The 22,272-nt window shown below is 59.2% G+C and overlaps 7 protein-coding genes across 7 annotated transcripts; 3 read left to right on the forward strand and 4 right to left on the reverse strand.

The window, feature by feature from the left end:
• Positions 1-482: 482 nt before the first annotated feature.
• Positions 483-1,902, forward strand: BJ171DRAFT_116683 (uncharacterized protein). Its single transcript, XM_053105497.1, has one exon. The coding sequence runs from the start codon at positions 797-799 to the stop codon at positions 1,775-1,777; it is 981 nt and encodes a 326-aa protein (XP_052971466.1). The 5' UTR covers positions 483-796; the 3' UTR covers positions 1,778-1,902.
• Positions 1,903-2,272: 370 nt separating this feature from the next.
• On the reverse strand, positions 2,273-2,851 carry BJ171DRAFT_577005 (class I glutamine amidotransferase-like protein; the record flags this gene model as incomplete). The annotated part of the gene is made up of 1 exon (XM_053113782.1): positions 2,273-2,851. One exon carries the CDS (start codon positions 2,849-2,851, stop codon positions 2,273-2,275), a length of 579 nt encoding a protein of 192 aa, XP_052971467.1.
• Positions 2,852-7,970: 5,119 nt separating this feature from the next.
• On the forward strand, positions 7,971-9,787 carry BJ171DRAFT_595132 (uncharacterized protein; the record flags this gene model as incomplete). The annotated part of the gene is made up of 3 exons (XM_053114575.1): positions 7,971-8,001; positions 8,166-8,756; positions 8,937-9,787. The coding sequence occupies 3 exons, from the start codon at positions 7,971-7,973 to the stop codon at positions 9,560-9,562; spliced, it is 1,248 nt and encodes a 415-aa protein (XP_052971468.1). The 3' UTR covers positions 9,563-9,787.
• Positions 9,784-13,893, reverse strand: BJ171DRAFT_116732 (oligomeric Golgi complex subunit 6). The gene is made up of 14 exons (XM_053105500.1): positions 13,587-13,893; positions 13,298-13,456; positions 12,954-13,084; positions 12,595-12,786; positions 12,314-12,478; positions 11,959-12,173; positions 11,664-11,806; positions 11,381-11,517; positions 11,219-11,294; positions 11,079-11,135; positions 10,762-10,941; positions 10,565-10,657; positions 10,372-10,440; positions 9,784-10,235 (listed from the first exon to the last, which is right to left on the reverse strand). Exons 1-14 carry the CDS (start codon positions 13,701-13,703, stop codon positions 9,942-9,944), a joined length of 2,028 nt encoding a protein of 675 aa, XP_052971469.1. The 5' UTR covers positions 13,704-13,893; the 3' UTR covers positions 9,784-9,941.
• On the reverse strand, positions 13,894-15,718 carry BJ171DRAFT_116727 (ribosomal protein S9/S16-domain-containing protein). Its single transcript, XM_053105499.1, has 4 exons — positions 15,249-15,718; positions 14,734-15,042; positions 14,403-14,483; positions 13,894-14,175 (listed from the first exon to the last, which is right to left on the reverse strand). The coding sequence occupies exons 1-4, from the start codon at positions 15,658-15,660 to the stop codon at positions 14,084-14,086; spliced, it is 894 nt and encodes a 297-aa protein (XP_052971470.1). The 5' UTR covers positions 15,661-15,718; the 3' UTR covers positions 13,894-14,083.
• A 1,220-nt stretch (positions 15,719-16,938) lies between these two features.
• On the forward strand, positions 16,939-19,684 carry BJ171DRAFT_486855 (mitochondrial carrier domain-containing protein). Its single transcript, XM_053109224.1, has 7 exons — positions 16,939-17,256; positions 17,361-17,410; positions 17,640-17,707; positions 17,905-18,035; positions 18,220-18,524; positions 18,696-18,855; positions 19,121-19,684. Exons 1-7 carry the CDS (start codon positions 16,998-17,000, stop codon positions 19,213-19,215), a joined length of 1,068 nt encoding a protein of 355 aa, XP_052971471.1. The 5' UTR covers positions 16,939-16,997; the 3' UTR covers positions 19,216-19,684.
• Positions 19,668-21,787, reverse strand: BJ171DRAFT_486857 (uncharacterized protein). The gene is made up of 2 exons (XM_053109225.1): positions 21,656-21,787; positions 19,668-21,633 (listed from the first exon to the last, which is right to left on the reverse strand). The coding sequence occupies exon 2, from the start codon at positions 21,433-21,435 to the stop codon at positions 19,906-19,908; it is 1,530 nt and encodes a 509-aa protein (XP_052971472.1). The 5' UTR covers positions 21,436-21,633; positions 21,656-21,787; the 3' UTR covers positions 19,668-19,905.
• Between the last annotated feature and the right edge of the window lie 485 nt (positions 21,788-22,272).

The following is a 22,272-nucleotide window of genomic DNA, read 5'->3' on the forward strand; positions in this document are numbered from 1 at the left end:
TTGGCCACCAATGAGGTCGCCTCTCGGTTGGGTTTGCCTTCTTGCCAAGGACTTGCGCCCATCTTGCGGCAAGCAGGCCAATGGATTTGCCGGTGCGGCCTGATACCCCAGCCGACGTGGCCGCATCATCGCGACAGCCCGCGGGACATTCACCTGGGTCGATTGCATGTCCTGCCTTTCAAACCCAACTGGATACCATCCCCTTCATTTCCGCCCACCAATGTACCCGACCGCTTGTTTCAGGCACGATATAACCCCATTCGGTCAGCTGGCCCTGTCTCGCTTCATCCTCCGTTGGCAGCCCTGCTGACTCCTGCTCCAATCCTGCTATGAACACCCCAACCGGCAACGACAACTCAACCGTCGATCGGATGGGCAAGGTCTGCGGACTCAACGGTCTCGGCATGATCGCCATCATCTTCTCCAACGAACGCTTCTCCCTCTCGCTCACCCTCGAAGAAATCGCACAGTTGCTTCTGCTCTGTCGAGACGCCCGAGGCGCCTTGAATTCCAAGCTGAACCGCTTCCGGCGCTGGTGCCGGGGTGTCGGGCTTTTGCATCGCCAAGGAGGGCCTCTGCCGCATCTCGTCAGCGCCAGCGAAATGTGCTTCGTCTCGCGCTGCTTCAGCGACCAGGCTGTCAACGATCTCTCCTGGCTTGTTTCGCGGGCCGAGCAAGGAGATGTCGTCGTGTCGTTTTTCCTGGCCCTTGTTCTTCTGAATGGGCTCTTGAATGGGCTTCCGGAGCCGGAGCAGCACGGAAGCATGCCCGAGGGCCAACCGACCCAGTCCACAGGATGGGAACAAGTCATCTATTATCTGGAGAAGGCTACGGATGCTGGCCATTCCCGGGCGCAGTACTACCTGGCCCAATGCCTCTACTACGGCTATGGAATTTCCACACCAAGGCCGTCCAGCTGTACCATGGAATTGCGAACCAAGGATTCGCACCCGCCCAGATCGCCCTCGGCCGCTGCCATGAAGACGGATATGGGGTCGACCAAGATTACGACAAGGCCGTCGGATGGTATGCCGAGGCTGCCGCTCAAGGTGACGAGGGTGCCCGGACCGCGATTGCGTTTCTGAGAGCCTGGTTCGCTCTGGCGGGCTGGGGTGTTCCGCAAAGCGACGTCGATGCTGTTAGCCTTTGGCAGCAAGTCCGGGACAGGTCCGCCGGTACTACCCACAGGTCTATCGCCTTGCACATGCTCGGCTGGATGCACTACCTCGGCCGGGGCACAAAGAAGGACTGGCGCAAGGGAGCCCGGCTGATGCAGGAGGGTACCTCGGACGAATTCCCCCTGGATCCGGACGTCGTTTTGGCTGCAAAGAGATCCTCGTTTGGCTCCGACACCCTGGCAGCCCGCAAGTTCTTGAAGCTGTGTGAATATGGCTCGGAGCGCGACTGGTTATGCAAGCATCTCGTCGCAGTCTGCATGATCAACGGGTTTGGAAGGAGCAGAAACGAAGCGACGGCGTTTGGGATTTTCGAAGAGCTCGCCAACCAAGGGCACAGTGACAGCCAGTTCTGGACGGGAAAGTGCTACTTTGATGGCCTTGGAGTATCGGTCGACAAGGCGAAGGCGTTCGAGTGGTCCAGCAAGGCAGCAGGGCAGGGCAACTCATACGGGCAGCGATGGATCGGATATTGCTATGAGTGGGGAGCAGGTGTCTCCCATAACCGCACCAAGGCAATTGAGTGGTACCGCAGATCCGCCGACCAGAGCAATAGAGACGGGCAGGATTGCATCAGAATCTGCAACTACCAGGACTTCTAGACAGCGACCCTGTCGATTCGGGCATCTGCCAACACAATGCGTTACGAACAGCGGCAGTGCATCTCCCCGGGGAAGAGGAGCTAGCCACCTTCGCTGCACAATCAAAGTCAGAGCCAGCAACATTAGATCGAGGTATGATGTTCGCCGACAGTCACTGCTTGAGGGTATTGGACGAATCGACTTTCCGATAATCTGCTAATGCACCACGACCACATACTGCAAAACACCCAACGCCATGCGCTGCCACGTATCGCACAGCGTCCGCCAAATGAAACAGGGCGTCGGCGCAGAACAGCGATATCAAAATGCCAGGAACGCCCACACGATCTCCCGTACCGGGACCGCCTTGGCCAGGGTCCTGACCGTCCGATCAGTATGGCGCCATATCCGAGCGATGTCTGTTTCCAGCGATCCATTCAAATGAACTGTATTCACATCGCAGCACAAGTGAGAAGCGAGAACACCACCAACAACAGCGGTCAGAGGCTCAACCGATCAAAAGTGGGCACCCAGAAGGCGGAGGAACTCCTTCATCATGGCGGGGTGGGCGGGCCACGCGGGGGCGGTAACGAGGTGGCCATCGACGACAGCGTTCGAGGCCGTCTCGTTGGCGTCGACGGCAGTGCAGCCAGCCAGCGTCATCATGGGCATGGTGGCCGGGTAGAAGCACGCCTTCTTGGCGTTGATCACCCCGGCGGCAGCCAGGACGAGGCCGCCGTGGCAGATGGCAGCGATGGGCTTGCGGCTGTCCGAAAACTCCTTGACGATGGCCAGGACGCGCGGGTTGAGGCTCAGGAACTCGGGCGCACGGCCGCCAGGGATGTAGAGGCCGTCGTAGTCGGCGGTGTCGATGGAGTGGAAGTCAGCGTTGATGGCGATGTTGTGGCCCCGCTTCTCGGTGTAGGTCTGGAAGCCCTCAAAGTCGTGGACGGCGCTGGCAACGGTCTCGCCGGGCTTCTTGCAGGGGGCAACGACATCGACCTGGATATCAAAGACCTCGCAGATCTGGCGGGGGACCATGGCCTCGTAGTCTTCGACAAAGTCGCCAACGATGAACAGAACCTTTTTGCCCATGGCGATAGCAGCGGCGGTTGACGAAAGTAAGGATGGGAGAGGGCGAGCGGGAGATGGAAGTGCAGATGGGGGCCAAGAGGAGACCGAGGAGCGGCGCTGCGTCTGGCTTGGCAAGGCGCTGGACCCTTTGGGGCCCTGGTGTGGGGCACGACGCCACCGAGAATCCATCGGTCCCCACCTGCCCCACACCGATCCGAGACGGCTTTCGACCGAAATACACTTTATTCAGAAAAAAACGGGACAACATAGCCGTTTCCATGAACATGTAGTATGTGCTGTGCTTGCGTCAAGCAAAGCCACAAGAAATAAAACAGATCACTTTGGCAGCCTCCGAGTGAAGACCGCCGGTCGCTCTCCGATCTCCACAATCGACCTGCATACTGTGATCATGTTGCGCGCCGCATTGACGTCGCGATTCCACACTGTCCGGCAGCTGGGATTCTTGCAGCTCCTGACAAAGTGGGAATTCGCAACACTGGGCGCATCGAGTCCTTCCAACCGAACTGGCTCCAGGCACTTGGAGCACACTTGCGAGGTGTTGAACTCGTTCGTCGAGACTACCTTGACGCTTCCATGAGGGTGATTGGGACGGCGTCGGTGGTGCTCGAATTGCTCAAAGTACCGAGCAAACCGCTGCCTCCGAGGGCTGGATGCATAGCCCTTGCCCTGTCGCCATGACGCATTGCCAAAGGCGATCACCACATCGGTCCGTATCGGGGCGTGCTTCAGGACGGCCTTGCACATCCTGTCGACGGCCACTTGGCGCCTCTTGTGGCCCATGAAGCGATGGTGACGGGCCTTCTTGCCAAGGTGGAAGTCGAGCTGCACTCGCAGCTCCGGTCGCAGGACATGGGTGAGATGGACAAGGAAGGCCTCCGAGGACGACACCTTGGGCGAGGGGGTGGTCGACATCCAGGTCTCGATGCTGAGTCGATACTTCATGGTGTTGTGCCACCTTGTGTTGGACTTGTGGCCACACATGTGCTGGTAGTGGCCATTGGAGAATGAGACCACCTCGTCTTGGTGGCCCAGTGCTTGGATGACCGCCGTGAAGATGGAGCCGACTCCAGGATCGATGCCAATCCAAGTGGTGCGGTTGGGGTCTGGGTCGCCGATGTGGGCCTGGATGCGCTGCTCGGAAGTCGGAGGAGGCTCGATGGTCTCGGTGTGATCGGTTCGACGCACAAACTTGATGAGGCCGATGGTGCATCCAATGCCATCGGTGCTGATCTCGTAGTTGAACAGCTTCTTGTTCACGTCCCGCTCTTGGAAGAGGGAACTACGCAGCTTGAAGCAACTGCGCCAGAAACGATCCTGGTTGTTGATGCCGTCATCACCTTCATCCTTGAGCTTGTCCCTGGTGAGTCCAAGGCGCTTCTTTGGACCCAGGAGCTCCCAGAGAGTGACCGTGTCAATCTTGACATACTTGGCCCTTGCAGTGCATGGAGGAACTATCGTGCACACGGCCGGAGGAGTGTCCAGAGCGAGCTGCTTGAGGGCCCACTTGATCCTGGATGCCAGCTTGTTGATCTTGGCCTTGGTGGTGCCGAGCTCAGACTTGGCCGTGGTGAACCTCTTGTCGTCGGAGGGGATGCCTCTGGCAGTGAGCTCGTCCAGCTTGGCCTGGCGCTGCAGCTCAGTGACTCGGAGGGCGGGCATGTCACAGTCGATCCACTTGTGGACATTGTCGACCATCTTGTCTCGGGCGAGGATTCTCACATGGTGTGAGAGGCGATGGAGGGCCCGGAAGCGGTCCTGGTCGCTGCTGTACCGAAACTCGTCCAGGACGTGGCCAAAGTCTGGATAGAGGAACTCGAGATCGGCCTTGGGTGGAGTCTGCCCTGGTTTCTCGAAGAGCTCGAGACAAGCCTCGATGGCTTCGTGCTTGTGCTTGTTGGCTGGGAAGACGGCAGCACAGAAGCGGCGAAGGAGTCGCCAGTAGGCCAGGTTGAGGTGGGTGGTGCAGTTGGTGGCATAGGCATTGACAGCGAGAGTGAGAAGCTGACTGTGAGCACCATCAGGCAGACGAGGGGCCGGAGGCAGGTCTGCGTGCCGAGTGGTCTGGTAGTCGCGAAAGGAAGCGACCAGATGCTCGTTGTATTTCTCATTGTCCCCGGTCGGGGAGAGGGCACCGTCCTCGACAATCGTGAAGCATTGGCGGATGAAAGCAGGGGTGGACTTGGAGATGACAGGGACGGGAAGATCCTGCTCGATGCACCGGAGGATGTGCAGGTTGAGCAGCCTGGATGCCTCGAACTGGATCTGGGTCATGGTCTCGACGGTGGCCTGGATCTTGTCGCGGAGAGCGGGATTGAGACAACAGCCATCCATCGTCTGCTTGAAGCAGCTGAACTGAGGGGCGGATGACCTTCCATCCACGAGTGGGACGACAGAACTCTTGAGGGGCCGGTATTTGGGACACTTGTTGGTGTTGCTTCGCTCCTGGTCGGTGCCATCGCACTGGCGACATCGCTTGACAGGACCAGATGAGGGACCAGGCTCGGTGGGATCGACATCCATTGGATCTGCAGAAGCAGTGGTGGTGAGCGACGGAGCAACAGACGACCAAGCATGCGTGAGATCAGAATACGAACCAGAGACAGGCTCCGACTGTGACTTGGCTTTCTTGGGCCTGGGTGGCCGAGGCTGGCCATCACCGGTACCCTTACGCTTCGGAGGCATGGGGGCAGAGAATGCTGGATGCCTGCCAGTGGTACTGGTCAGAGCAGAGACTTTTTTTATCGTACAATAGCGCGATGATCAGATCAAGGCGAGATGATGGAAGAAAGCAGCAGGACGAAGGTGCGGCATTTATACCCGAGAGCAGGAGCCCGTCTTTGCGGGCTGGTTGGGGAAGCGACCTGTTCAAAAATCGCCGAGAGGTTCAAGCCAGGGATGTGAACGCGAAAATGGCGGCTTGATTGGAGGGAACTCAACCCCAGAAGCGCATCGCTCGCTCAATCAGCCGTGGGAAGACATCTGGAAGCACCCTCCGCACGGCAGACTCAAACAGGGTCACCATCCCGACTCTGAACCCCTCGGACGCATTCAGCGCTGCCACCTTCCTGTACTGGTGCTTCACAATCCCAAAGAAGTTCTCGATGGGATTGAAGTCGGGTGAAGCAGGTGGGGTGAAGATCACTGACCATCCTCGGCGCTCGATGCAGTCCAGGACAGCCATTGTCTTGTGCATGCTGACATTGTCCATCACAACCACAGAGTCGTCTGGGAAGGTCGCTCGCTCAAAGAACTCGACCATCGAGTGTGTCTTGAATGATGTGGAGATGTACATGCGATGCAGCACACCAGAGTGGTTGATTGCAAATGCAGCCGAGACAGACTTGCGTTTCATGTGATTGCGCTGGCGAAGCGGAGCACCCTTCGGTGAGTATCCGTAAAGAGGGAAAATGGATCTCCTGATCCCTGTCTCGTCGACAAAAACGAATCACCGCGGGTCGATGGAGCAGGCCTGGTCCCTGAACTGTGCCACTCGCTCATCCAGTCGCTTGGACTTGTAGAGGTGTGTTGCCCTCTTGTGTGAGAGACCTGCTCGGTGGATGGCAGTGTGGCAGAGTGAGAGTGATACTTTCCTCTGGAGGATGGACTCGAGCTTGCACCGCAACACAGGACCAGTCTGGAACGGGTCCTGTTCAATCAGGGTGCGAATGACTGGACATGCCTGCTCAAAGAAAGTGGATCTGCGAGCTGGGACCCGGGATGGGTCATCCAGCTTGCATCCTCGGTGCCATCGATGGATGGTGCTCTTGGATACACTGAATATGGAGGCGACCTTACGCAGGCTATGGATGAGGGCGTAGCATCGCAATGCGGCGGTGCGAAAGTCGGATGTGTGGCGAATGGTCATGGCCAGCGCGCGATAACATTGGGTAACAAAATATTCGATCAATGGTCAAAACCTGGGTGTCCCGTTTTTTATTGGATCGACCGAAATAACCTCGCCGCATCTGATCCACATCCCGCCCCCATCTGTCTGGCCGCTGCAGCGACCGGCAAGCTCAGATCGTCTGATTCTCTTCGCCCTGCTCACACCAGCTGGCTCTGCAGCTGCTCTCTCCTCGCTCCTCGGCATCTCTCAGCATGACCGAGGATGACCAGCATCGCGATCACATGTGGACCGGATAGTGGTGCTGCGTCCTTCGGCGAGCTGCCAAACGGCGAGCTGATCGTTGGGGTCTGCATGGAACGAATGATACGGCAGGCCTCGGTCAGTCAGCATGCTCTCCGCGCTTGCCAAAGCGGCCCGATCGGCACCAAAGCACAGGGCGCGATTGTCAGGTCGTAAAATATGTGTTTCAGGCATGGTCCCCGGCCCCGAGGGGCCTTGGGACTATGAAATTAAGCCTTCTACGTAACATCATTCGGATCTGCTGCTGTGGTTTGTGCAGCGCAGAGGGAGACCGCATCTCGGGACAGGGTACTCACCGGCGCCGGAGGAAGAGGTCCCAGGACATGCGCATGTGGTCGCTGCTGGCACACTGAAGCAGATCGAGAAGGAAACGGACAGATGCGGGCAGAGGCAAGAGAGAGAGGAGAGCGCAAAGAATCCGCTGTTTTGATGTCGCGCGCCAAGCCACATGCGCCACACTCCCGATCACCGACACAGAACGTTCTGTGCGGGGCAGATTCGGATCCAATCGGCAGCAAGGGGCAGGGGGTGCAGCCAGGGGAAGATGTGGTGCTGGGCCCGCCGTTGGCACCGATGCCGATGGCCATCTGGTGGCCGGTTGCCTCGGCCGGACACAACTTGTGTCTGCCATCACGGCAGCCACCGCCGAGCAGCCCGAAGCCCGAAGCTGCATCCGAGCACCACTCGAATCGGCTGTTTCTCTGGCCTCGGTCTCGATCCGTCGCGTCAACCCGAGCATCCATCGCCTGTAGCACGCCGAACGCCGCTCTATTGAACGCAGCTGTCCAGCGAACATATTGCCGCTTTCTACGCAAGTGCAACTGCTGCATTGGCACCATCTCCCCCCCTCGCCACGCAGTCTTCTCGACCACACTCGGTCTGCGGCGCGTACTTTCGTCCTCGTCACTGCGGCTGCCACCGACATCCGTTTGCCTCGTCTGGCCCATCCCGTTTCAACTCCGGCATGCTGAGATGCTCTCGTGTTGCGGTGGACGTTCCAAAAGTAATGATAGGCCCACGCAGCAACCGATACCGCAGCCAACGTCGTCACCAGTATCGCAGCTCGCTCTGGGATATCAGTGTGTCGTCGTGCCCGATTAGCTCGCATCATTCTCGCGCAGCCATTTCTGACGGCCTTGCTCGTTTCCGCGACGCTCGTTGATCCAGGAAAAGTTCAGAACAGCTCCCTTCCGGGAAGCTCGTCGTCAAAGAGCGCCCAGGTCATCCGGACCCAGCCCAAGCCTCTGGTCGTGGCGCCGATACGGATCCAGTCCGGTGGTCCGACGAGATCCCAGACCCTCCAGGTGCACTTTGCCGATGAGGTGACGCCTCAGAAGGCTCGCAAGGAGCCTGAAGGTGCCGCAGTGCCTCCGAAAAAGTCTGAGCCCAAGACGCTACCGAGTCCCAGGCCTCCACGGAGAGAGGTTCTGGCTCAGGGACAGCCCGACTCGGACTCTGAGCAGCCTTCTGTCTCCAACAAAGCCAATGAATCGCAGGGCTCCGCGGCACCAGCAAATCTACCATCGCCACAAGCCGACCCAGGCACATCATCCAAACCAAGAGAAAGCATCGGATCCTCCCGCGTCTCTGGATCCAGCGAGAAGCCTCAGCCACAGTTTGGAGCCGCAGGCCCATCTAAACCCAAAACCAGCAGCGAGGAGACCGACATTCGCACACACTCGACGACCGTCGCCGCTTCCAACATCACCAACATCACAACCTCATCCAATGTCACCTATGTTGTCAGTGCCTCTGGAGGTACCACTGTCGTTCGCACATCTGGCACATCAACCAGTACTGTCCCATCCGCAGACACAAGCGGCCCTCCGGAGCTCAGTTTCACATCCTTTGCAACAAAACCATCATTACCCGCACCCGCATCCGCACCAGCGCTTCCAACAGCGCCGTCGACATCCTCCTCCTTCTCGCCTCGGTCAGAGCGACTCGACACAACACAATCCGGCCCCAACGAAAGCCGAAAGGTGCTTCGGAAAAACGACTCGGGGAGCACCGTGGCCGTCCCGTTTGCCTCAGATCCGCCGCCTGGGAACCGAAACGCCGTGCCAGTCTCTGCCTTCCAGAGTCGGCCAGAGAGCAGCAACGAAAGCGTCAATGCGCCAACGCCGATGCTGAACGCCTTTTCGAACGAAGCCGCCAATCCTGCGCAGGGAGATTCGGACGGCCTGAGCTCACTGGCTGATGGACTCTTGAGCTTTCTGGCGCTTGGCCGTAAACCACAGGCCCAGGTCATTGTCATGAAGCCTGTTGCTGCTCCCCTCGCCGACAATATCGGGCTGCTTGAGGACTTTGACGAAGACGACGATGACGGCGACGACGGCATCGAAGTCATGCTTGAAGCCGGCCCGCTGGCACACAAGGGCCACCGGCGTGTGTTTGACATGGGCGATTCGGCCAGCCAGCTCACCGACACCTCCTCAACCGATGCCATCTTTGAGAGCTCGCTGGAAAAAAGGAAGCCCGACGAAAAGCCTGCCGCTGCACCGCGATCCAAAATCAAGCCCATGCCGACCAAGCATCCCTTTGCCTTTGACGACGAGGACTAGTCACGGAGGGCTTGCGTGTTTCTTGGAACTGCTCGAGGTCCATTGTTTCTGAGTGTGGGGGGTTCTTGGACCCTTGTCGCTGTGCTGCGGGCACTGCCCTTTGGAAGGCTCGCCCCAATTCTGCTTCTCGATGCTCTTCTATGACCCTGCTTCCATACACAATAGACAGCCGGGTTGGCTCGACCCGGTGCCTATTTGCAGCCGAGCTTCCAAGCCAAGTCAAGCAGGGCGTGTTGGCAAGTCGACTTCCGAAACAGCAGCGATTTATTGGCTGGCAGCGGCCCTGAGGGCACTTTTCCGTGTGCTTCCTTGGCTGGCATGGCGGATCGTTCGCATTGCTGGGAATATCCACTGCTCGGCTACACCGCGTCGGCATCCCTCACAGTAGATCATCACCCAGCAGCGTCTCGACCTCGCCCACTGTTCGGGCCAGGATTGTCGACGGGAACTCGTATCGGTTGGAGGGATCCATAACGGCGTCGTGGAATCGCGAGTAGTCGTCGACAAAGAGCCTCAGCGCTCGCTGGACCACGGTCTTGGCCAGGCGCGAGCTCGTGAGCCGCGCAAGCAACGACGACGCCTCGACAGCGACATTGCAAAGGAAAGTGTCGAGCTGGGACATGGCGTCGGAGATGGAGCGGGCGTCCATTCCGGGGAGGAGCGCGAGTGGTTCCTGGCAGTGGCGTGGGCGTTGGATACAGCATCAGCACGAGCGACGCAGACACGGACGATGGAGATGCCCAGCGAAATACTCCCCCGCTGCTCAAACCACGCAAGAGATTGATTCGGACAGCTGCAGCGTATCTCACATGCTTATCATTCTTGTCCATGGTCTCAACCATGTAAGCCAAGCCTGAGCGCTTGAGAATCGTTGTGTGCTGTGGGGGAAGGACGAGATCAAACACGATCATGCGAGTGAGGATACTGGCTCGCGACCAACACTCCAAGCAGCCAAAAGAAAGCGTACCAGTACGCACGTCCACGTCGCGACGGATGGCATACCTGCTCCTGGATCAACGTTTCAAGTTGATGCTGAATCTGACCTTCGAGTGCCGCGATTTGCTGGTCGGTGAAGGGATATGGCTTCAAGGTCGTCTGTTGCGCGAGGCGCAATGCGATTCAAGGCAGCAACGGGCTGTCAGACACTCTCGGAGACTCGCGGGGGCCAGGACCATCGATCGTGAACAAAACCGTCGTACCTGAACGTGGTAGAGGCAGTTGGCCATGTAGATGGCGCTCTCAAAGGTCGAGAGCGCGGCCGAACCGAGCACACAGACTTGCAGCAGTGGGTCGAGCAGGGCGCGCAGCAGGTTGGCAAAGTCCTTTTCGCGTTCCTCGTGCGGCACCAGCGATGACTGGTACGAGGTCATGATCTCTTTCTGTGGTTGCGAGTTGGGGCACCGGTGGGATCAGTCGCTCATTGAGAGTGACGAGCCTGGATGTGCTGCCCTGCGCTGCTCGACAGTGGATATCCAACAAGACTACGGTGCCGTCTGGCAACTCGGTGCGCGCCTACCAGCTGCGAAACGGCGTCGTTGATGGTCGGGGAGGGCAGCAGATCGCGCTTTGGAGCCTGGGTGAGTTGGAGTCGGTGAGAAGAGCGGTCGCGCAGCCACCCAGGATGACATTCTGGGCAACCGTTCGGCGGATACTGACCTCAGGAGCCTTGATCATCTCGGATGCCTGGCCGTTCAGATTCTCGAAGAAGGCATGGTTGGCCACTCCCTCGATCCTGGCATGGCGAATGCAGGGTCGGTCATGCGTTTCAAGCGCCTGTCTCTGCTGGGCATACAGCGCACTGGCTCAGTCCAAACTTACTCGTGCAGGGTGATGGTGAGCTCAGCCGACGACCCCAAGACTCGACTGACGGTGTTGTAGTAGAATTGGACGAGATTCATCAGCTTGTAGTTGACCAGGGGCTTCTGTTGCGTGGCGATGATGGACTCGAGACGAGCCTGGGTGGCATCATGGCGGATGTAAAAGTCAAAACACGACATTACGGAGAAAGGATCATCAGCTAGTTATGCAGGATGACAGTCATGCTGCTGCAAACTGAGAGCAATCCAGAAGCCTGGCACTCGGGCCGCTGCAGCACACTTACTCTCAGCGGACGGCACACGCCTTCGAGCCCTTTGTTCAAGATCCGTTCCACCACGTCCGAGTCATCCAGAAGGGACTCAAGGCCGGACGGGGAATCTTCCTCGGCTGAGCTCTGTGTCCGGATAGGACTGTGCAGGGCCGGCTCTGTATTCGCATCCAAGAGTAAAGCCATGTTCGGCGAGAGGACTGGAGTGAGCGATCCAGTGCAGTCCAGTGCAGTCCAGTGCAGTCCAGTGCGAATACTATCATATTGGCGAGTCCGATTGCTGGCGATGGCGCACTGTCCGCCGACTTACTCTTGCGGATGTCGAACAGCCCCTCAAGCATCTCGTGCTCGCCCACCGAGGCCTGGTGGACCCACGCGAGCATTTCGCCGGCATATCGCAGAGGATCGTGGGCATGCAGCTCCATCGGCCTGGGAAAGCCACCCGGCCCGCCTCGGGTGAGGGCGTCAAGGAAGGCCTTCCCGACGGCCGTGCGCCGGATATGGCACACATCCTCGACGCATGTTCTGTTATCGGTAGCGAGGGCGATTGTCGTGCGGGGTTACTTGAGAGGGACACAGGCGAACTCGGACGATCGATGCGGACGGAGGAGCTGGCGATGGATGCGGCATAGAGTCACGCAAGGCGAGTCGACCAGAGAACTCACTGAAACAGAACTGGGCGAAGCTTGAGTGCTCGCATGGCGTCCTTGAGCGTTCGGTTGAGGTCCGGCATGTCCCGGGTCAGTCCGCGGCACTGGGCTTGTGTCCATTTGAACAACTTCTCGTAGGCCAGATCCTGGTAGATGGTGATGGAGTCCATGATCTCGAGGCTTGAAGATTCGAAGCCAAGGGCAGGCGGGGATCCGTCAGCGAGTGTGTGTGAATGCGCGGCGCTCGTCCGTTATCGAGAGGAAACGTCCAGACCGATTCTGGGTCAGCCACCTACCCTGCATGTTGATGGTCGGTGACAAGCAGCGCTCGACAGTCCTCGTTGATCTGGTGCAGATGGTCCAGGGCATCAAAGAAGCTCTTGTTGATCTCGAGATGTGGGGTCGTCAGGATCTGGATTTCTTGGTCCGAAAGCGTGAATCGCTTCACGAAGGCTTCGGCGAGCGATTTGCGGATGAGAGCACGTTGGCTGAGGAGATTAAAAAGGAGGTTCGAGATGAGCAATTGAGACAGCACGATGGAAGAAAGGGCGTGATGTCAGACCAAGCGAGCGAGAATCTGGGGGGAGGATGTTTTCACAGCCAGTCGGCGGCCATGGAGATGCCTGCGGCAATAGCTGGGCTGGCGAACATGGACCTGCTCTCCTTCATATCCTTGATTCTCGACACAATTCGGAAGGTTCGCTCGTTTGCGGTCTTGAGCTTGTCTTCCATCTCCTGGCACTGCGAGTTCATTTCTGTGACCTGCTTTTCGATATCCAAGAAGGCCTGTCAAGCAAGCCAATGTTAGATCCTGGCGCTTTGCCTGTGCCACCGCCGTCGATGCTGGGATCAAGCGAAGCCGAGTCCCAGGCAGAGACGAGACGGTCCCATGTCGATATGGAATTGAGAAGGAGGAAGGGAGCGGAATGGCGATGTCGGGGTTGTTGTGTCGTTGCTCGCTGGCCCCGCTGCTGCTCATCTCGGACAGCAAACACGGACCTGGTTGATGCCATTGAGCGAGTCGAGGAACCGGTTGTTCATCAAGATGACTCTGCGCTCGACATCTGCCCTGAAGCTTCGCTTGGATGTGCCCTTGCTAGACACATAGAACTCCGAGAGTGCCTCGAGCGCATTTTGAGTTTGTTGATCCTCAAGCGACTAGGATGGTGGTGGGGGGCCAAGGAGGAGTAAGGGGAGATGGGTTACGATGGGGAAGATGGAGATCCGGTGCGGCCAGCCAGGCCGATGCAGCAGGAGCCGAATGGCTTGTGGTGGACGGCTCGCTTACGATCGTGAGGACCTGGGCGAGCTTCTTGGCCAGGGGGTTGGTGTGGGCGAGCTTGCTCTGCGGCGTTGCTCCCGAGAGGTCTGCGGCAGCGCCGATTGCAGGCTCGGCGGTGTCCATCGCTGCAGAGCGAACGAGGGGGAAGGCGGCGGACTGTGCGGGAATCGGATTCAGGACAGATCCTGGTCCAAGCAGGCGGGAGTCGGTGCTGGCGGCCGCTGGCTGTTTCGTACACTACGCGCCACGGCCAGAACTCTGTTCGGATGGTCGATTTGATTGCATGTGGCTTTGCTCGACGCAAGCTGTCGCATACTAGACTGACACATGGGGGAGAGAGGGTGTCCTGAGTCCCCTGCATAAAGTGTGTATTTATCCACAGGGAGGGACGCTGGAGCTCAGCGCAAAAGACACCAGGGGTCTTGAAGGACCATCATCAGTTGATCTGGCAGAGAGCATCAGCACACCCTGCACGCACGCGGACGGAAATGTCACCAGGGCCTCTAACGCTTGACCCACTGGTTCTTGGCACGGGCACTGGGCTGGCCAGTCTTCTTGCGTTCCTTCTGTCGTCGGTCGATCTTTGTCAACCCCACTGGCGGTCGAATGTCGGAACACGTTGGGTGAGTATGGCGCAACATGCAACGAGCCCGCGAGCAAACCATGCCATCGACGAGTAAATATGGGCTCCGATCCCGATGGAGTATTTGCCGGATCAAAAAACGCTCGGGTGTCCACCGATGCAGCAGGGCAGCATTCATATCAAACGGATCCGAAGGACGAGATTGCAATCCACATCACAGCAATCGGGAGGTCGCTTACGCTCGGAAAAGTGCTTGACTGCTGAGGGGTCGTGGGCCAACAATGTTCGAGCCAGCGCAACGGAGATGGCTCCAGCTTGTCCTGAGTCAATGGAGAGGGGGGGGGAGTGAGCGAGTGATGTGCATATTCCGAGCATCCAAACGGCAGTAATCGAGCAAATCGATCAAGGAAACACATTCGACATCACGATCTCTGCGCATGTCCAAGAGCATCGTCGTCTGTTTGTCGGTGTCCAGCTCGTGGCTCAGAAACGAGCAGTTGCCGCCCAATGCCCCCGTCGTGAAGTCTTCAGGCTGCGGAGCCTTGGCGGTGTCGATGCCGCGGCGCTTACCCGTGAATCCGCCGCCCTTTGTAAGTGCCCAGATGTTGTAGTCCGTGAGCTTGCCGAGGACCTCGAGCGCACGGGTGCATGTCTGGCGGTGATCGAGCTCGGTAAAGTATTCGGCGAGCGGCACACCGTTCACAAAGAACTGGCCGTCTCCCTTGACGGTCCAGACCTGTGCGCGGGCCTTCTTCTTTGATGCCAAGGCATAGCCCCGTCCAAACTCGTCGAGCTTGGTCTTGCTGGCCGAGGCAACCGAGAAGGACTGGCCTGGCGAAATGAACTGAGAGAGCTTCTCCATGATCTCAGGGCTCTCGTCTATAACGGAGAGCGAGGGCACGACGAAATGTGAGCGAGTTGCGTCTGGAGGACGTCGATTCGCAGGAGTCGTCCAGCCAGACTTTGGCCAGCAAACCCCCCCCCGGCAGACAGCCAACGAGCACATCCAGGCCATCCAGGCTATCCAGGCTATCCACGTCACATGGACCAGGGCATGCCGTCCGAATTGCAGCGACAGCACGCACCAATCTTTGTCGCCAGGATGTTGAGCTTGGTGATGAGCGCGCTGTAGGACGGGTCGTCCAGCTTGAAGTGCAGAATCGACCGCATCAGATCGATGGACATCCATTTGACGGGGATCTTGTGGGCCTTGGCAGACAGCTCCTCCTTGGTGAAGGGCAGTTCGTATTTCCGGATCAGCTTGTTCAGGTCCATAATGGCATCGTAGTAGTGTGGGTTTCCGGTGAAGAAGGCGGGATGGCTGGTGGGGTCGCTTGGCAGGGCCGATGCCGTCGCTGCGGTGCTGGCGTGCGAGCGCTGCAGAAGCTGCGAGGCGATGCAGGCGACGGGCGACGGGCCCGCGGCAAACCGGACAGGCCGGGCGGCAGCAGCAGCGCAAGTGGCCGATGCAGTTCTCAGAAAGCGGGGGACGTTCATGCCGCAGTGCCGATCGTGGACGAGATGATTCCGTGCGGCAGATCGGCTCTGCGTTTTTTCACCAGCGACAAGAAAAAAGCGAATGCAGCCGCGTCGGATTGTGCGACATGCCTGGATCGATCCAGGGCTGCTAGGGCTGTCTAGGGCTGTCTAGGGCTGTCTAGGGCTGTCTAGGGCTGTCTAGGGCTGTCTAGGGCTGGCTGGAAAGGTCGCCGCCCGCTGATTGGGCAGTCGTCCCTGGTCGCGCAATCGGTGCATTGGCACATCAGGGCCAGACTCGATGGAGAGTATCCCACAGCCCAGCCGGCGGAGTGGTGTGCTCGGCACATTGGCAGACGAGCGGATGGGGCAGCAGCAGAGACGGAGCCAGTGTGCTCGGCCGACTTGTCCGCCAGCCCGCGAGCATCCAGAGACACGCTTCAATCCCACGACTTGAGTCTCGATCGAGCCCCGATATCGCATGCAGCCATGTCGTGTCGTGCTGGCACTTCTCCGCGGGGGCTCTGGCGGGAATACATGGATAGAGGCATCGCCTTGAATGTCTCCAGATGGATTTGTCGAGAGCTACTGTCTTGGTGCAATGGCAGAACTGCACGACCCGTCGAGTGCTCTGTCGAGGTACTTGCTTTGTGAGGATACCCACATATCCGTTTCAGGTCGATCAAGACTGGACAAGCGCAAGCAGAGCACGGCGACGGGCTGCCCGGGCGAGATACCGCTGCTCGTGCAAGACGGATCCACAGATGATGCTCTTTGGCGGGCAATTTCGCCATCGCGCTCGCAATGACGCTCGCAATGGTGCTCGCCATCGGACCTGCCGATGAGCGAATGCGATGGCAGTCCGACTGCCAGCCAGCGAGATACTTTGCAGTAGTCCGGCCGTTGAGCTTGATGTGCGAGTGGGCCCGTCCGGGACGAGATTGGTCTGCGATGAGCGCAATTCGCTCGGATGAGCGCAATCTCGCTGGGGTGGGAGCTCTGCGCTGCAGCATTACTTTCCAGGAGGGTCTGTCGAGAGCAACTGTTCCTGCGACACCTCTGCTTTCCCACAGACACATCCGCTAACAACCAGAGCCAAAGCCAAAGCCAAAGCCAAAGCCAAAGCCAAAGCCAACGGTGGCAGTCGCTGATGCTCTCGCCAATGTCCCGCTGGCACTGTGGCAGTCGTCTGTTGCTTGGCCGGTGCTTCCGCTTCGACACGCCTCTTTGTTCGGGCCCAAGATAGGCCGTCAGCAGTGCCACGCTTCCGGTTGCTTGCCCGCCCCGTTGATCAGATTACCACAACAGACCGACCTGGGATTATCAATACCCCACTTGCCCCCCGTCTGCTCTTGCGAATGTCGGCCGAGATCGCCTTCGAGACCGCCGAGCAGCTCCACAGCGACCAGCAGCACCTCCACCGCTTCTCCGACATGGCCCAGCCCCCGTCCTCGGTCCTGATCGCTCTGCCGCCCAGCATCCAAGGCCCTGCGTCGCCGTCAGCATCGTTCAAGCCTGCGTCTCGTTCGGGCTCGTCCGTGACGACTGCAGCGCCCGGGGCGACCCTGGCCAGGATTGTGTCGGCATGCTCTGGTGCTCTTCTGACCTCCCTCCTGAGTAAGCGCCGCCATCGATCACCCCCCCACAGCATGCCTCATTCCTTGCTTGACTGATTCGACAAACCCCACGCACACTGAGTCCGTCGCTCTTGCCTCCATCAGTGACGCCGTTCGATGTCGTCAAGACCCGGCAGCAGACCATGGCGCACAATGTAGGATATGCCGTCAGTCGCTCCGAATCCCTCCTCTCCTCCTCTGTGGCGACCCGCTCTCTGTGGAGTCGCTCCCGCCCCGGTTCGCCCTTGCCTCTCAATCTGCCTCCCTGTGTTTCGCAGCCCGACCTGCACCAGCACCAACTTGATCGTCGCCTGCGGTTTCGGCCCGCTCCTGCTCCTGCTGACTGCGGTTCCTGCTTGATTCGCCTGTCTGGCCCCACCCTAGCGCACCGTATTGCAAATCGTCCGGAACGAAGGCGGGGCTGCCCTCTGGAAAGGACTGAGTCCGACCTTGTACGTATTGCTCGTCGCTGTTCATGTCGTTCCCCGTGGCCCGCAGTCCACCGGCCCGTCGTCCGGTCCAGTCCAGGGTGGCACTCCAAGTCGGATTCCCTGCCCAAGCCAGTCCCCGAGTGCGGTCGACTCACGCCATGTTCGTGAATCGTTCTTTCCTCTGCCCAACCTGTGCAACCGCCTTGGTGGCCACATAGAGTCATCTCGGTGCCCTCGACTGTGCTCTACTACGTCGGATATGAGAAATTCCGCAACCAAATCTCGGCGCCGCTGTCGTCGATCGGAGCCGGTTTCATGGCACCGCTTCTGGCGGGATCGATCACACGAGGTGGGTGCAGCAGGCCATCGGCATATACGGCGCATTGGGGCCACGCTGTATCGCCTGAGTGGTTCTGCTGATAATGCGATCCTGTGGGAGGGGCTGGTCTGGAGAGCATTGCTCGTCCTCGGCCTATTGCCGTCCTCCCCGTATCGAAACTGACAATGGCCTCTGGCCTTTTCTCTGTCGACAGGAGCCGTTGCGGCGATCGTATCCCCTATTGAGCTGGTGCGGACCCGGATGCAGGGCAAGACCGACGAGCACCACAGCCTCGCCAAGACCCTGAAGCGGGTGCGGTTCATGACCCGGCAGTTCGGGATCCTCTATCTGTGGCGGGGCTTGATCCCGACGCTCTGGCGAGACATTCCGTTCTCGGCCATGTACTGGGTGGGCTACGAGCAGCTCAAGCCCTTGTACTCGCGATATCTGGGTGGCGGCGACAGCAAAGCCTATTCAGAGTTTCGGTCAAGCTTTGCTGCCGGAGCAACGAGCGGAATGGTAGGTTGCTGGTAGAGAGGAAGAAGGGAGACGGTGCCGGTGGCCCACTTCACGCATCTGCGGTGGTGATGAGAACGGAATCCCTGGGGGTCGCGTTCTGTCGAGGCTGCACCGGGTGTTGTGCGGCTGACGCCTTCTCACCGATGTGTTGTTATCCCTCCTTCCTGCCAGATCGCTGCAATCGCCACCACACCATTCGATGTCGCAAAGTCGATTCAGCAGGTCGACACTTCGCACTCGCCGCAAAAGTTCTCTTGCAGCCCACACGGACGCATGACATGCATCCTACGGGAACTCTATCGCACCGAGGGACTGCCGGGGCTGTTCAAAGGTAAGCTGACGGCTGGCGATCGCACGGGCGACTTGGCATTTGGCTCTGGGTTGGGATACCGGCCAGCAACACCACCGAAGGAGTGAGTTGCGAGCTGCACTTTGTCGCATCGAGGGATCCTGCATGTCAATTGTGGCTCCGTAGATGGTGGGAGCAACCCATAGAGAGTGCGCCACGGCAGCCATGTTCCGAATCCCTGTCAGCCGCTTGCCTCGACTCACCAATTCACTTCGTGCATCAACCTGTCCGTGTCCAAACAACAAAGGCATCGTGCCTCGGATTTCCAAGATTGCCCCTGCGTGCGCCATCATGATTTCAACATACGAAGTGGGCAAGCAGTTCTTTTCGATGGAGGCGTAGCGATTATCCGCTGAGCGGGGGCACCGTTCCCCGACGTTTCTTCGACCCGCCCGCCGCCCGTGCCCCGTCGCCGACTCCTTGGCAGCCCAGTCGGTGTGAATGGTCCCTGGACCTGGTTCGATATTGTGGCACGTTGCCATCTTTGCTCGTTTATTCCCCTTGGACCGCGAGCGCACCATAGAGTATAATGTTTGAAGTTGGACTTTCAGTCCGGCCTGACGGCTACACGGATAGACCTCGACCTGGCATATGGTTCCAGGCAGCAACCAACAGCAACAACAACAACAGCAACAATGCCGATCACTACAATGTTCGTCGGGCCTGGGCTGCATGGCCGGATGATGGCCATCGCTTTACACTCTCCAAAAACAAAGATTGGGGCGCAATCCCACGGCCTATCCACCGACGCCTGCAGATCACTGTCCTGTTTTGTTTCAAACACAATAATATCACGACTAAGGAAGCTGTATTTTGATATATACATGGGTTGCCTTGGGAGGCGGGGGGTATGATTACACGAATGCCGGGATCGAGGAAGCCCCGGCGGGTGAGCAAAGCTGAGCAAAACTGGGTAATAGAGAGAGGGAGCAGGAGGCACGAGGGAGAAGCGACAATGAGGTTGGGCATGCAGCAGGGCCATACTCTGTCGCCCGTCGTGTGTGCAGCCCTCCCAAGACGAACTCAAGGCGTTCACATCTTGATTCGCATTCGCGGACTGTCGGCCGCCAGTCGCTGCATTGTCCCACAGCAATAGGCGATCAAGTTGTCCGAGAGATCCAAAACTTGCAGTGTCGACAGCTTCAAGACAGGAGGCGGCACCGAGACCAACAGATTCCCGTCGACATGGAGCTCTGAGAGGGCGGCGAGGCTCTCGACGCTCAGGGGCAGGGCCCGGAGCCGGTTTGAGCTCAGCACCAGCGTCGTCAGAGTCGCCAGATTGCCGATCCAGACTGGGAGGCTCGCGATCCGGTTGTTGCGCAAGCTCAGCACCGAAAGGGCACTCAGGGCACTGAAAGACTCGGGCAGGACGCACAGCTGGTTGTTGTCGAGGTGCAGCTCGGTGAGGCGCTCGAGGCGCCCAAAGGTATCGGGGAGCTGGACGAGCTGGTTGTGGCCGAGATAAAGCTTGGTGAGCGACGAGAGGCTGCCGATCGAAGCGGGCAGCTCTCGAAGTTGGTTGTTGTTGAGGTGCAGGACCGACAGACTCGACAGGTTGCCAAAGGACGCCGGCAGGGTCGTCAGGCAGTTGAACTCGAGGTGCAACTCAGTTAGCGAGGCCAGGCCGCCAAAGGACATTGGCAGGGAGCGGAGGCAGTTGCGGTGCAGGTCGAGCTGCGAAAGTGCAGCGAGGCTGTCGATGTGGGGCGGCAGGGCAACGATCTCATTGGAGCTGGCCGAGAGCTTGGTCAGGGCGGAGAGACTGATCACCGAGTCCGGCAGCGTAACGAGCTTGTTGCTGTTGAGTGAGAGCTGCGCGAGCGACGCCAGCTTTCCCAGGGACCGCGGCAGTCCCGCGGTCGTGATTTGGGTGTGGTTGAGCTCCAGACGGACGAGGCTGGCAAGACGACCCAGGGTCTCTGGGAGCCGGGCGATAGCGTTGTTGCACAGATGCAGCTCGGTAAGGGCAGCGAGGTTGCCGACGGTGGGCGGCAGCGACGACATTTCCAGGAAAGGGCCGAGGACGGCGATGGAGGCGGCATTGCCGATCGAGTCGGGGAGGGACTGCAGCTTGGGGAGCAGGTCGATGGTTTTGGCAAAGTCGCCCCAGACGCTGAAGGCGTTGACGACGGAGCGATCAAACAGGTTTTCGGGCACATCTTGACCAAAGTCCTGGGCAGCAGACCACCGCCGCATGAGCCGGCTGTCGTGGCGGGCACACTGTCGCATCGTGGCCGCAAAGAGAGCGTCGTCCTCGGCCACAAAGGACCAGAACAGGTCCTCGAGCTCGTGGGGTTGTGGGCCGGAGCGGGTGAAGAACGAATGGGCGCCCAGGGCCAAGTACTTGTATGTCCCGCCGGGAGGACAGAGCAGGGCCGGGACACCCAGCAGGTTGGCAAAGCACTGCCGCCAGGCGCGGCCGGAAGGTGCAGCGTATCGTGCGGCCAGCTGCCGCGAGCAGCGGGCGAGCTTGGTGAGAACGAGGGGATCGAGGTGGCCGGAGAGGGCCAGAAGGTCGAGCACGGTGACGAGAGTCAACTGCGAAAGTGTTGTGGAAGACATGGTGGTCTGGATATCGGGGGAGTGTGGGTGGAAGTGGAGGGCCAGAAAGGCAACACTCGAGGCAGTAATGAGCGAGCTGGGATGCGCAAGTACAGGCAAAGTAATCCACTCGCTGGCCGGGACGCAGACTCGGACAGCACACAGGAGCGTAGAGGAGGGCTCGATGGAGGGTTCGCGGATGGCTCGCGGATGGTTCGCGGATGATTCGCGGATGGTTCGCAGATGGCAGAGATTCAGTCGTTCCCGCCGGAGGATGGGCTGCAGGACGGGCATGGGAAGCGGCGACTTTTAAGCCAAAGGCCCGAGGACAAGCGATAGGGAATGTCGGGCGCCAACCATGCGGATATCCGATAACGCGGCCAATCAGCGGGCGGCACGGGCGATAACGGGGCGAGATTTCCGGACACAAGCAAAGGGCCACAAGACCCACAGGCGACGCAGCACGGCTCACTGGCGATCGCTGCCGCACGGCCCACATGCCGATACGGCGCGATTCGCTTGCAGACGCCGATGCAGCGATGTGCCCATCGGTGTTGAGTTGTGGTGTTGAGTTGTGGTGTTGGGTTGTGGTGAGGGCGTCCACGTGATGCAGCCGTTGACGGCGATGGATGGCGTGGCGGTATCAACGGAGGCGCCATCGGTATCCGAGTCGGATGCGTTTGATGCATTGGATGCGGTCGATGCAGGCGATGTCATCAGCCAGGTCATGCTATCGGCCAGGTCATGTTATCAGCCGAGCCAATATCATTCGAACGGAATCAGTCATCACACAGACAGCTTCCGTGTGGCTCAACTACTCTGTGGCACCCATGGGAACACCGAGTCACTTTGAGTAAC

The sequence above is a fragment of the Polychytrium aggregatum genome (assembly GCF_025602895.1).
Source record: "Polychytrium aggregatum strain JEL109 chromosome Unknown BJ171scaffold_2, whole genome shotgun sequence".
Lineage (NCBI taxonomy): Eukaryota > Fungi > Chytridiomycota > Chytridiomycetes > Polychytriales > Polychytrium > Polychytrium aggregatum.

Bases quoted from the DNA above. Each gene is read 5' to 3' on its own strand.
- BJ171DRAFT_116727 (XM_053105499.1), bottom strand. From the start codon at position 15,660: ATGAACGTCCCCCGCTTTCTGAGAACTGCATCGGCCACTTGCGCTGCT. The intron at 15,043-15,248 runs GTGCGTGCTGTC...TCTCCGTTATAG, and splicing joins CATCCTGGCGACAAAGATTG to ACGAGAGCCCTGAGATCATG. The intron at 14,176-14,402 runs GTAAGCGACCTC...TTCGACCGCCAG, and splicing joins AGTCAAGCACTTTTCCGAGC to TGGGGTTGACAAAGATCGAC.
- BJ171DRAFT_116683 (XM_053105497.1), top strand. From the start codon at position 797: ATGGGAACAAGTCATCTATTATCTGGAGAAGGCTACGGATGCTGGCCA.
- BJ171DRAFT_486857 (XM_053109225.1), bottom strand. From the start codon at position 21,435: ATGTCTTCCACAACACTTTCGCAGTTGACTCTCGTCACCGTGCTCGAC.
- BJ171DRAFT_116732 (XM_053105500.1), bottom strand. From the start codon at position 13,703: ATGGACACCGCCGAGCCTGCAATCGGCGCTGCCGCAGACCTCTCGGGA. The intron at 10,441-10,564 runs GTATGCCATCCG...CTTCCCCCACAG, and splicing joins AAACGTTGATCCAGGAGCAG to CACACAACGATTCTCAAGCG. The intron at 10,236-10,371 runs GTGAGATACGCT...CGCCACTGCCAG, and splicing joins TGGACAAGAATGATAAGCAT to GAACCACTCGCGCTCCTCCC.
- BJ171DRAFT_486855 (XM_053109224.1), top strand. From the start codon at position 16,998: ATGTCGGCCGAGATCGCCTTCGAGACCGCCGAGCAGCTCCACAGCGAC. The intron at 17,411-17,639 runs GTAGGATATGCC...GCCCCACCCTAG, and splicing joins AGCAGACCATGGCGCACAAT to CGCACCGTATTGCAAATCGT. The intron at 17,708-17,904 runs GTACGTATTGCT...GTGGCCACATAG, and splicing joins AAAGGACTGAGTCCGACCTT to AGTCATCTCGGTGCCCTCGA.